The sequence below is a fragment of the Natrix helvetica genome, assembly GCF_964273705.1.
Source record: "Natrix helvetica genome assembly, chromosome: Z".
Classification (NCBI taxonomy): Eukaryota; Metazoa; Chordata; class Lepidosauria; order Squamata; family Natricidae; genus Natrix; species Natrix helvetica.
The window spans coordinates 54,810,583-54,823,702 of NC_138554.1; the positions used below are offsets into that span (position 1 = coordinate 54,810,583).

The 13,120-nt window shown below is 40.5% G+C and overlaps 1 protein-coding gene across 2 annotated transcripts in view; it reads right to left on the minus strand.

Moving 5' to 3' along the window:
• USO1 (USO1 vesicle transport factor) overlaps nt 1-13,120 on the minus strand; it is an 86,151-nt gene that overhangs the window by 52,720 nt on the left and 20,311 nt on the right. For both annotated transcript variants that reach the window (XM_081971191.1, XM_081971192.1), the window contains exons 5-6: nt 6,863-6,963; nt 1,292-1,394 (exon numbers count right to left, since the gene is read on the minus strand). In XM_081971191.1, coding sequence (XP_081827317.1) covers nt 1,292-1,394; nt 6,863-6,963 — 204 coding nt within the window. The remainder of the gene's footprint in view (nt 1-1,291; nt 1,395-6,862; nt 6,964-13,120) is intronic.

Here is a 13,120-nt window from a genome sequence, read left to right on the forward strand (position 1 = left end):
TTGAATCAGAGTGTAAATGGATGTGGAACCTTCTTGGGCCTGCTGAAAGGACTGCTTTGTAAACAGGTGATGTTGTATCCTTTCCCCCTTTGTTAAGGGCTATCCAATGTTAACATACATGAACTCTTTTGACTCCTCTTTCAACCAGTAATCCTCTCTGTCCAATATGTGAACTTTGCTGTGTTCAAAATAGTGACCTTCTCTTTCAGATTCAAATGGATTGCTGAATCCTGTCATAATGAATTGATTCTCCTGTGTTAGGCCACGTGTTTGTGAAGTGGTTGTTTGATTTCCCAGTATACAGGTCTGCACGTCTCTCTGCATTGCATTGCATATACCACATTGTATTGTTTGTGAATGGATGTTTTGTCCCTGGGGTGGACAAGCTTCTGTCTTAATGTATTCCTGGATTTACAGTGTGCACATATGTTGTGTTGGTTGAAAATCCTCCTGAGCTTTTCAGATATTTCTACAAAGTATGGAATGACAACATTGCTCCATTTGTTATTCTCTTCTTTGTTATGAAAGAGCTGCTGCTGGATCCTTTTGAGGATTTGATGAAGGCCCAGTTTTTATAGGGAATCCTTGATGTGTTTTTTTTTCTTTCTCTTTTCTCTCAGGTGACTTTGAGGATACAGAAAAACTCCCAATTAGCCTCAATGACTTTTAGAGAGCTAATGACCAATCATCAGAGTGCTAACAACCAGATAACTGCAAACAACATACATTCTTCCATTCCTCACCAGTCAATCAGAATCAAAGAAGCTTCTTGGATGAGAACAGAAACAATTTCAAAGGGAAAAAAAGTTTGGATGCATTTTGGAAAAAGCACGTTTGGAACAATCATGACCTGGATGATTGAGAATCTTCATAGAATCTCTCTCTTTCTCAGGGGATTGATTAAATAACATCTTAATTGGTTCTGGAATGCAGTTCCAAAGCTCCCAGCCCTTGCCCCATAATGCCTGCCCACACTGCCTGAATCAGGGTACAGTTTGATCCAGAAAAGAGACTCCTATATTGCAGCATTTCATTACTCAATTATGGTCTTCAAAACATATGCTTATTATTACTCTTATCTTTTCATACTACAGAAAACATTATTTACCAGAAAGTAATGCTAATGATTTTAATTTTTTATCAATTGCTTTGGATATTTGTTTTTATTCTTGTATGCTGCCCAGAGTCACCATGTGTGAATTGGGCAGGCATATACATTTGTTTAATAACAATATAATTAATAAATAGCTATTACATTTAAAAATAGATGTAAAGGTTTAAAAATACTTACCCATAGGACTGACTAAGATTATCTGCTGCACTTGGGGACCCTGCTGTTTTAACAACACTGTAAGAAGTTTTACTCCAGGCCACCGGACATGAAAGTCAAACTCCTGCAATGATCATGTATTTCATTGATAAAGTATTAAAGTTTTATTGTAGCAGTAGAGCAATGCACCAGTTCTAAAGAAGCTAGTATTTTTCTTTTTCTTTGGGGTGAATAACTAATAAACTATTGATAGATATATTACGGTACAAATCTGCCAAATAATTAATGTCAAGCAATAGCAATTGCCTAAAAAACCTAAAAAGCTTTTCTCAAGTAATTTAGGTTAGTTTATAAGGAAAAAAGTTTCAGGTAAAATTAAGAAGGATATATAGGTGTGAAATTAACTTGTCGTAGTCATAACAAATTCCTGATATGAATAGCCCAGGCAAACTGTTTCTTAATTTTATCCAAATAAAATTTAAAATCAAATTAAGTACATTCCCTCACCATATGGTCAGTGCTTCAGATTCTTAGAGCTACCCTGAATTATTCCTACAACACAGATGCGGGCTGAGGAAGAAAGCAAAGAATGTAAACAAAAGATTGTGGCAGCTTGTTATGACTGTCTCAGATGGAAGAGGAGGAACAAATGAGATATACAGGATTCTAATCCAGTATTTCAAACATGGTCCACATACCACAGGGCTCATGCATCCTTCTTTTTTTTTTGGTAGCCCTTGGAATGCCTCAAATTACACATCTGAAAAAAATAGATGTGTAGTATCCCCTTTTTCTGGTTAAAATGTAAACATATGAGATAAATTTGTTTGAATAATTGGTTGAACTGAAAATACTCAAGTGAGTCATCAGAATCGGAAGGAAGCTAAAATATCCTTCATTTTATGTTCACTCTTCTGTACGGAACAGTAATGTAGCATATGAAGAGAAATGCAATCACAATGAGGATCTCTCCCTAAATTTTTTACACTATAATCCTTTCTTACTAACTTTTATTAACTGGCTCAAGTGAAGTAGGTAAGTAGGTTTTGTCCCATCCCCTGCTTCCAACACACACACAAATGTCATGATTTCTTGTAAAATGTCTCTTTCAAAATATGTATCAGACTGAAATGGTTAACTGGGAATGCTGTACAAATGTACTCTATTTATGAATTTTTGAGTTGCAAACTTTCAACCCGGATAGAAACAATTTGGTCCCTAAGTCTATTCTTGAAAGTCCCAGAAATCAGGAGGAGATAAGAAAAGATTAGTTTCTGGTGCACCACATAGCTATGACACACTGGCATACTGCATACAACGCTTTCCTGTCTTCCCCCACCCCACCCCCATTTCCTTTCTGACCTTCACAATGCAGACAATGTGGATAAATTGAAGAGAAGTGGGAAAAGATGATGAACATTACCAAATCATTGGGCAAAGACAAGATCATGGAACATGTGAAAAGTCCAGTAACTTATGCAATCCACAATAACCAAGAGGAAAGGAAAACTGATGGAAGAAATGGAGATGCTGTTCAGCATAAGCACTGAGTATTAGCATCAGTGGTGTGTGCCCCTTAGCCCAATATTGATACAGGAGAAGGCTAAAAGCTTGTTTCACAACTTGTAACAACAGGAGGCTGGTGAAAGCATTGCTGAAGATATATTTGTTGGAAGTCATCATTGGATCCTGAGTTTTAAGGATTGGGTGCACTTGCTTAATGTGAAAATGAGTGGAGACAGCAAGTGTGTGGATGAGGATGCATCAGGGTGGGTTCTGGGTGGCTTTACTGCCAGTTTGCTTGCTTGCGTGCGTGCGTTCAATTAAAATTGTTCTGCGCATGCACAGAGCTTAAAAACAAGATGGCGCCACCGACCAGAGAACCAGTTCAGGGTGTGGCAGGCCTGGATCACTGCCAGTTCCAGGGACCCACGCCACCATACCACTACCGATTCGGTCAACCCAGGCCGAACCAATAGGAACCCACCTCTGGGATGCATCCTGGGAGTTCCTGGAAGCCCTCAAGGAAATAATTGAGGAAATTGGTTATTTGTCCCAGCAATATTCAATGTGGATGAAACGGGTTTTATTTGAAGAAAATGCTGTACAAAATCTATACCAGCACAGAGGAGATGATGACACCAGGCTTCAGCTGTGAATAGCTAATAGCTGTGATACTAGGTACCATGCTTCTGGTAGTCTGAGCCTAAAACTGCTAGTCTATCACTCTGAGAACCAGCAAGCTCTTGAAAACATCTCAAAGCGCTCACTTTCTGTTGTGTGGAAGGATAACAATAATGTTTGGGTCACCCTTCTGAACTCTAAAGACTGCTTCTTCAAACATTTTGTCCTGGAAGTGGAGAAGTATTGCCATAAGAAAAAACACTGAGTTCAAGATTCCGCAAATTTCGGATGATGCCCCAGGTAATTCACTTTATCTAAACAATTTACAAACAAATGTGAAAGTCGTGTATCTGCTTCTGAACACCAGCTGTCTCCCACAACCTAAAGACCAGGTAGTAATAGCAACCTTCCCAAAAATATTATCTTTGCCACATATTTAGGCAGTCAGCTCAAGTAATCAAAAGCAGACTCCCATATGATCTTGTATTAGTTTTAGAAGTTGTACAACATTTACAAGGCTGTCAGTGAAATTGTTACATTATGAACAAGATTATTACTGCAAATCAGAATGGGCACATCTAACACTCATTTTTATGACTTTTTATGTCATATCAATATGAGAGAATGCACCAACACCATCACATCAGGTTTTACCAGATGCAGTAAGGTGCAAAATTTATTTTGAGTGTTTTTTTTTACCTACTTTAGACTTACAAACAAAACAGATTTCTGAACAGCATCCAGGAACACAACCTGTTTGAAAATAGGGTAATATACTGTATTTTTCAGAATATAAGATGCACCCTTTTCCCTTAAAAAAGAGTGAAAATCTGGGTGCGTCTTATACACTGAATACAGCATTTTTGGCCTCGTGAAACCCTGCCCTCTTCCCCAAAATGGCTATGCATAGCCTTTAGGCTTCCAGAGTGCTCCTGGGGAGGGCAGAAATGAGTGAAAAATGGGCGATTTTTTTGCTTGTTTTTGTTCCCCCCGCCTCCCTATGCATGCCCTTTTTAATGAAAAACGGGCCGGTTTTTGCAAACAATGGGGCGTTTTTTTGCCCCCCCCCCAACCTCCAGGAGCACTCTATAAGCCTCATAAATGCTATGCATGCCCTTTTTTAAAATGAAAAATGGGTCCGTTTTTGTGAAAAATGGGCTGTTTTGGGGAGGTCTGCAGAGTGCAAAAACTTTTTTTTAATTTGTGAAAAATGGGCTGTTTTGGGGAGGTCTGCAGAGTGCAAAAACTTTTTTTTTAATTTGCCTCTTCAAAATCTTGGTGCATCTTATACTCCGAAAAATACAGTATGTGTTTGCTGTGAAATGTCTAATTCTAGCTATAGCGGGCAATAAAATAGCTTATCTTTGTTCAAATGTTTTGAAATAATAATCATCATCGATATAAAATACTCTTGAAAAAAGGTAATCCTTGACTTGTAACCATTCATTTATTTACCATTTGTAGTTAAAACAATGGTGAAAAAAAGTTATTTGCAACCAATGCTTGCACGTATGACCGCAGCAACATCTCCCTGGCCATGAAATTAAAATCTGGGTGTCAGGCAAATGGCATGTATTTATGACAGCGTCATGTGAATACCATTTGCAACGTTCTAGTTGGCTTTTGACAAGCAAAGTCAATTTGGCAAGCTGGATTTCCTTAATGACTGCATGATTCACTAAACAACTGCAATAATTTGCTTAACAATCCTGGTTAAAAATGTTGTAAAATTGGGTACAACTCACATTGACTGCCTTGTTCAGCAGTGGAAATTCTGATTCCAATCGTGATCGTAAGTACCTATCCAGGTACACTACACTGTACCAGCAGTAACTGTAAGAGGGATCTAGTTCTAGTGGGAACCACTTAAATATGAGCCAGCAGTGTGCTGGCGTTGTCAAAAAAGCCATTGCAATCCTAGATTGCATCAATAGAAGGATAGATTCAAAAATCACATGATGTATTAGTACTATTTTATACTGCCTTGATAAGACTACACTTGGAATACTGTGTCCAGCTTTGGTCACCACAATACAAAAGAAAAAGAAATAGAAATTGAGACTCTAGAAAGAATGCAAAGCGCAATAAAGATGATTAGAGAGCTGAAAGCTAAAACATATGATAAACTGTTGCAAAACTGGGACTGTCTAGTCCAGTGTTTCTCAAACTTGGCGACTTTAAGTCCTGTGGACTTCAACTCCCAGAATTCCCCAGCCAGCTATGCTGGCTGGGGGATTCTGGGAGTTGAAGTCCACAGGACTTAAAGTCGCCAAGTTTGAGAAACACTGGTCTAGTCTAATGAACAAAATTCAATTTCAATTCAAAATAAGTTGGAAGGAATCTTTGAGATCTTTTAGTCAAACCCTCTGCTATACCATTTCAAGCAAGTGGCTGCCAGTCTCTTCTTAAAAACCTCCAGTGAGGAAGCACTCACAAATTTTGAAGGCAACCTGCTCCACCGCCAATTGTTCTCACAAGAAGTTTCTTCTTAATTCCAAGCTGCTTCTCTTCTTGATTAGTTTCCATCCATTGTTCCTTGCCCTGACTTCTGGTGCTTTGGAAAATAAGCTGACCCTCTCTCTTCTTTATGGCAGCCTCTCAAATACTGGAATGTTGCTATCATGTCACCCCTAGTCCTTCTTTTCTCTAGACCAGGAGTGTCAATCTGCAGCAGGGTTGTGTTTGACCTCAGGAGACCGGGGTGGGCGTGGCCAGGGTGGGCATTGAAAATGGGTTCTCGAGCTCCATTTTTGGCTGCAACGGTGTCCTGCAACCCTCTACCAGTGAAAATGGAGTTTGGGAAGGCCACACATGGCCCACACGTTTTCATTGTCAAAGGCACCCCGGCCAGTCCTTTGCAGTTTCTAGGACAACCCCGCAGGCCAGATCCTAGCACCCCACAAGTATTAGTCTATGGTTAGTCTAGAGTAGGGACACCCTGCTCTAGACTAACAATAGCCAAATCTTGCAACCATTTTTTGAATGTTTTAGTCTCCAGGCATTTAATCATCTTAGTTGCTCTACTCTGCACTTTTCCAAGGTTTCAACATCAAAGTCTCAAAATTAAGGACTAAGAGTGACATAATAACAGTCTTCCAAAATTTGAAGTGCTGTCACAGAGAAGAGGTGGTAAACCTATTCTCCAAAGCACCTGAGGACAAGACAAAAAGTAAGCTTAACAAAAGGAGATCAATTCTAAAATTAAGAAGCAATTTTCTGACAGTGAGAACAATTAATCAGGGAAATGGTTTGCCTCCAGAAGTTGTGAGTGCTACATCACTGGCGATTTTAAGAGACTGGACAGCCATTTGTCCAGAATAATATAGTCCCCTGCTTGAGCAGAGGGTTAGATTAGAAGGGCTCCAAGGGCCTTTTCAATTCTTTTATTCTGTTATATTTTATTTATGACAATGTCATTCAGTTAAATGACATACTTATTTAATAATTAAAAAAAAAAACAATTCTCACCTCTAAATAAGTCAACAGAAGAGTGACATTTTCATGTTGCTTAATGAAAATTTCAGTAAACTGACTTCCAAAATCTTCTGTTGGTTTCTGTGAATTTTCTTCTGTAACATTAAAAATAGTACAAATCAGAAGTCTCAACAAAGATAATTTAAAGAAAATATAATAAAGATATTAAAAAGTGAAATTGAACAATTATACACACACACATTTCATATTATACAAAAATATTTCAGGACTTTAGGCGTTACAGTTTATAGAATTAGTAGTAAATGCCAAAGAAAACAAACTCAATGAACTATTAAATAAATATTCAAAAATATAACAATGCTCTACCTTAACTCATATTCAGTAAAAGACACTCTAAGTTGAATTTCGCAAACAGGAATCTCTTAAGCAAAAAACAATTTCATCTCATATTTTTTAAGTTCAAAAGCCTCTTCTGAATGAACCATTTATTAAATCATGTACTGCATAATTTCTGCAAGCTTCCAATTTTCTGTGGGGGACCATTCTAAAGAAGATAGTGTAATTATAGAGAATCTTGGCTGAGTGATGTTTTAGGCTAGTGATGGCTAATTGTTTCCGGAGTGAGTGCCCAAAGCGGGTGTGTGTGCATGCCAAACCCCCCAAAATGCAATGTCCGTGCGGCTACCCCTGCCCCACCCCATGCAGGCATGGGTATTCCCCCCCGCATGCACGCCAGAGACCCAATGACCAGCTGGCTGGAGGGAGGCACACACGCATGTATGGTGGAGCTGAACTAGGGCGATGGCTCACGTGTCCAGAGAGGGCGCTGCATGCCACCTGTGGTATGCGTGCATAGGTTCGCTATCATGGCTTTCAGCTCAGTTATATGATGAAAACATTAGATGTGGATATGGATGAGGGCAATGTGTCCTTTTAGACTCCTCAGCAGCGTTTGATATCATGAACTAATAATACAATACAACTAGTGTCCTTCTAGATTGCCTATGAAAGTTAGCATTGTCTTATAGGGGTAGTACACCTTCAACTTCCAGCTAGTAGAGGGTAGGAAGTCCCTAAGTCCTTTCTTGGTGAGGGGACCATAAATTTTGAGGGTAAAGCTTCATTCTCTGAGCTTATGGGTTGGTTTCTGAATGTTTTGTTACCAGGCTGGGTAACATCTTTAGTTGAGTTTAGGGGATGCCAGTGTCAGTGTTCTGTTTATAAGGGCTTCAGGTATGGGTGTGTCAAGTGAGGGTCTTGTGATGGGTCTTGTGATAAGGAGATTTCATCAGGTTAGGATCATTGGGAAGTGAACTGCTAGTGGGGGGTTGCATGAATTGGTTGAGGGTTGATGCTGTCTCTGTTTGGCTGTGTGGTTGATTTGGATTCTGAGGGGTTCGTGGGTTAGATGTAGGTCAATGAGTCTGTTGATGGAATTACTTGTGGAGTGCCAGGCTTCAATGAACTCACGAGCAGGAGGTAGCATGGCTGACAATTTTTGTGTTGTTCCAATTGAACTAATACTGTTTGGTGTCAGTGTGGGTAGAGACTAACAAAATGTTCAGAAAGCAACCCACAAGCTCAGAGAACAAACCTTCATCCTCATCCTACACCCGAGCTACAGATATTTGCCACTATTACATAGATTTTGGTAAATAATCATATGAAACGTTTGGGAGAAGTTGTCCATTAGTTTCCAATGGATAGCATGTGCAGTGATAACTGAAGATGTAAAAGATTCTTGTTAAGCATCTCTGACCTGACCAAGAAGGAGGTACTTTGGATTTCTTTGTTGTATGTCTGATATGTACAAGGGACTGGATGAGATGAAACAAAATCTAAACAAGTCCTAGTAATACTGAGTTTATCACTGCATGACTGAATTACTATAACTCTATTTCCGACCTTAAAGACTTAGAACAAAATGGAAAATCTAATTGACATAAATTATGGAATTTATTTCATAACTATGTAATATTTGCCCTTTAATTACAAGATAAACACCCATTAACTATGCAATAAATATGCTACATACCACTGAACATAAAAATTTAAATAAATATGGATTACTATTATTCATTGTGACAAATAATCCTAAATTGTAAAAGAGACTAGAATGTCCTCCCTGATCACCATTTCCATTTTTTTCAGTGAAAAAACAAAGAAGAGCTGTCAACTATATTTACTGAAAAATTGACTCAATGTTTATAGTACAATTTTAAAAAACTAGTGTGTGGTAGAGGAGACGTAGTGAAAAATAAAGAAAACACTAGGGACATGAATACTGTACTACTGATCTTATTCTCATATCAATGGGATTAAATTACATCTGCAAGTCTTGTCTATACAGCAAGTCATATTTCTTTCCATTGTTATGCATATACCGGTGCTTGCTAACTGCCTAGAACAGTGATGGCTAACCTTTTTCAGGTTCCGTGCCAAAAGCAGGGGGAGCGCAGGGGAGACATGCGTGGGCGTGCCACCCCCATGATGCTATGCGCGTGCCACCCCCTCCCGTTTGGCATGGTTTTTTCGCCCTTCCCAGGCTTCAGAGGCTTTCTGAGAGGGCGAAAACAGGGGGGTCCCCACCTCCTCTGAGGCCCTCCAGAGGCTTCAGGAGCTTCCCTGAAGCCTCCTGAGGGCAAAAAATGGCCCTAGGTGAACCCTGAGGTTCGGGATTGGTGACTTCTGGTTTGTCCGTAGGGCCATTTTTCGACCTCCGAAGCTCTCAGGCACCTTCCCTGAAGGCTCCAGAGGGTGAAAAGTGGCCCTATGGACAAACCAGACTTCTGGTTTGCTCATAGGGCCGTTTTTTGCCCTCCAGAGACTTCAGGGAAGCCTCCTGAAGGTTCCGGAGGACGAAAAAAGGCCCTACAAGCAAACCGGAAGTCTGTTCCTGAACTTCCGGTATGCCTGAAGGGCCAGTTTTTCGTGCTCCGGAGGCTTCAAGGAAGCCTCCAGAGGGCAAAAAATGGCTTCAAAAGAAGGCTAAAGTCAGCAGGCCAGTATGCACATGTGCGCTGGAGTTGACAGGGCAACGCCTTGTGCACCCTAACAAATGGCTCCGGATGCCATCTGTGGCATGCATGCCATAGATTCGCCATTACGGGCCTCGAGAGGGACCCTAGCTGAAGAAGCTTCTTGGATGAGAAGCAAAACATTTTCAAATAAAAACAAGAAAGTCCAATTTCCTCTTGAAAAAGCACCTCTGGGATGACTATAGTGTGCAACAATTTACCCACAAACAAAGGGCAAAATAAGAGATATTGTGTAGTGCTTATAACCATGTATACAGGTTTCTGATCCAATGAAGTATCTCATTTGATCATATGGATTCTCAGCCTACTAACAGATATAAAAAAAGTTAATCCTAGGGCATTTTCTGTTGTACTACAGAGTTACTTTTCTGGTCAATGTCTATGCTATCCTCCATAAGGCTTCTTAATTATGCTTAGGGATATTTTTTTCTTTTACTACCAACCATTAGTGTTTTTCCTACCATTTTATCACTTATCCTAAAGCACTTGGGGGCACAAGGTGTAATAAACAAGACTTTAAAGACTATTCATAATCTTAAACATTCATAAAGGCTCTTCACAGTGGATCATGCTCTATCTCAGTGATGGCGAACCTAGGGCACGCGTGCCACAAGTGGCATGCGGAGCCATTTGTCAGGGCACGCGAGGCGCTGCCCTCTCAGGTGGCCAGCGTGCATGCACGTGCTGGCCAGCTAAGTTCACCTTTTTAAAAGCTATTTTTCGCCTTCCCCAGGCTCCAGAGGCTTTATAGGAGCCTGGGGAGGGCGAAAAGAGCCTCCCCCGCCCCCCTGGAGGCTTCAGGGACCGTCCGGAGGCCTCCCTGAAGCCTTCGGAACGCTTAAAACCATCCTTTGAGCAAACCGGAAGTGACTTCCGGGTTGCTCGGAGGGTCGTTTTAAGCGTTCCGAAGGCTTCAGCGACCGTCCAGAGGCTTCCCTGACACCTTCGGAGCGCTTAAAACGACCCTCCGAGCAAACCGGAAGTCACTTCCGGTTTGCTCGGAGGGTGGTTTTAAGCGCTCCGAAGGCTTCAGGGAAGCCTCCGGATGGTCCCTGAAGCCTCCGGAGGGCTCTGGGGGGGTGGGGGGGCTCTTTTTGCCCTCCCCAGGCTCCTATAAAGCCTTTGGAGCCTGGGGAGAGCGAAAAAAGCATGTAAAAATGGGGGGGGGGTCGCGCGTTGTGCACGCATGCGCACTGGGGGGGTCACGCGTTGCATTATGGGTGCGGCACGCCCGCACACGACCCCCCTGCGCTCCCCCCACTTGTGGCACGCGAGCCAAAAAAGGTTCGCCATCGCTGCTCTATCTCCTAAAAGAAATATAAAGAAGCCTAGTGTAACATTGCTATTTTACAAATGTACACAGTTTGGGATCAGATACATTCAAAAGTTGAAAGATTTCAAAATGATGTACAGGTAGTCCTTGACTTATGACCACAATTGAGCCCAAAATGTATGTTGCTAAGTGAGAAATTTGTTAAGTGAATTTTGCCCCTTCTTATGACTTTTCTTGTCATATTTGTTAAGTGAATCACCGTAATTGTCAATTAGTAATGAGATTATTAAATGAATCTAGCTTTCCCATTGACTTTGCTTACCAGCAAGCGAATAACATGACCCCAAGACACTGCAAATATGAACCAGTTGTCAAGCATCTGAATGTAAATCACGTGATCATGGGGATGCTGCAACAGTGATAAGCGTGAAAAATGTTCATAAGTCATTTTTTTAGTGTCGTTGTAACTTTGAATAGTCACTAAGTGAACTGTTGTAAGTCAAGGACTACCTGTACTTCCAATCCCAAGTACTGGAGTTGATCGGAGTTTCAGGAAGTTAAAAGTAAAAAAGAGAACATTATGCAGGAAATGACAGCAAGAATTATAGTGAAGTAGAATTTTTTTTAAAAAATCTTGTTTTATGTTGGCTGTACACTGATTACAACTCCTAATAAAAACATGTGCTGCTCCAAACACATACACACAGTAGTTGGCTACTGGTGCTTGTACTTTCTTCTCTCATATGCCTCAATAGGTTACTATAGTAAATGCTCTGCACGGTAGTAATTTTTCTAAACCTATTTAGTTACAACAATGCTTTTCAAACTTGGGTAAACTATTCAAAATTAGGTAAAAATACTTTTCTTTAGGTAAGAACACAAAACGCATTACCCAATCACAAGAAAGATATTTAAATAAGTGATTTCTGGTAAGTAGTTTTGAATGATGAAGAAAGTGCTGACTTACAATCTTATATTACATTCCCAGATATCTCACTGAATTTTTTGAAAAAAACATTGCATAATTCTGTTGAGGAAGGCTGATGAAATTCAAACTAAACACTGTTAAAACTCTTATTAATCTTATTCCTTGCAAAGGAGACTAACAACCAGCTATAAATTTCTATCCCATCATAGGTATTTGGAGACTATTTTCTGCAACTTGCTTCACTCCTAATAATAATAATAATAATAATAATAATAATAATAATAATAATAATAATAATAATAATAATAATAATAATAATAATAATAATAATAATAATAATTTAATTTGTTAGCCGCTCCCTCTCCGCAAGGGACTTGGGGCGGCGTACAATAAAAACATACATAAATACATATGAACATACAAATACACACATATACATACATATACATACACGGAGGAGGTAATATTTAAATACATCACGATAATAATAATAAAAAATTAGCCATTAAAAATACCCCAAAGTAAGATTACAAATTTAAAAAGGACTGTCAGGAGGAATAGGATAAACTACGGTTGAGCCAGGTCAGATAATTGAAAAAGGTGGGTCTTGAGCTTTACATGGAAGGAGCGGAGATCGGAAGTAATCCTGATGTCAAGGGGGAGGTCATTCCACAGGGCTGGGCCCATCACAGAGAAGGCCTGTTCCTGGGTGTCGCCCCCCGACACTGTTTAGCGGACGGCACCCGGAGAAGTCCCTCTCTGTGTGAGCGGATTGGTCGTAGGGATGTATGGGGCAGGATGCGATCCCGCAAGTAGCTAGGTCCTCTGCCATGGAGCGCTTTGAAGATCGTAATCAAAACCTTGAAACACACCCAATAGACCACAGGAAGCCAGTGCAGCTCGCGCAGGAGAGGTGTTACATGGGAGTACCTAGTCCTCCCCGTAATCACCCGCGCGGCCGCATTCTGGACCAACTGCAGTCTCCGAGTGCATCTCAAGGGAAGCCCCATGTAGAGAGCATTGCAGTAGTCCAGGCGAGACGTCACCAGCGC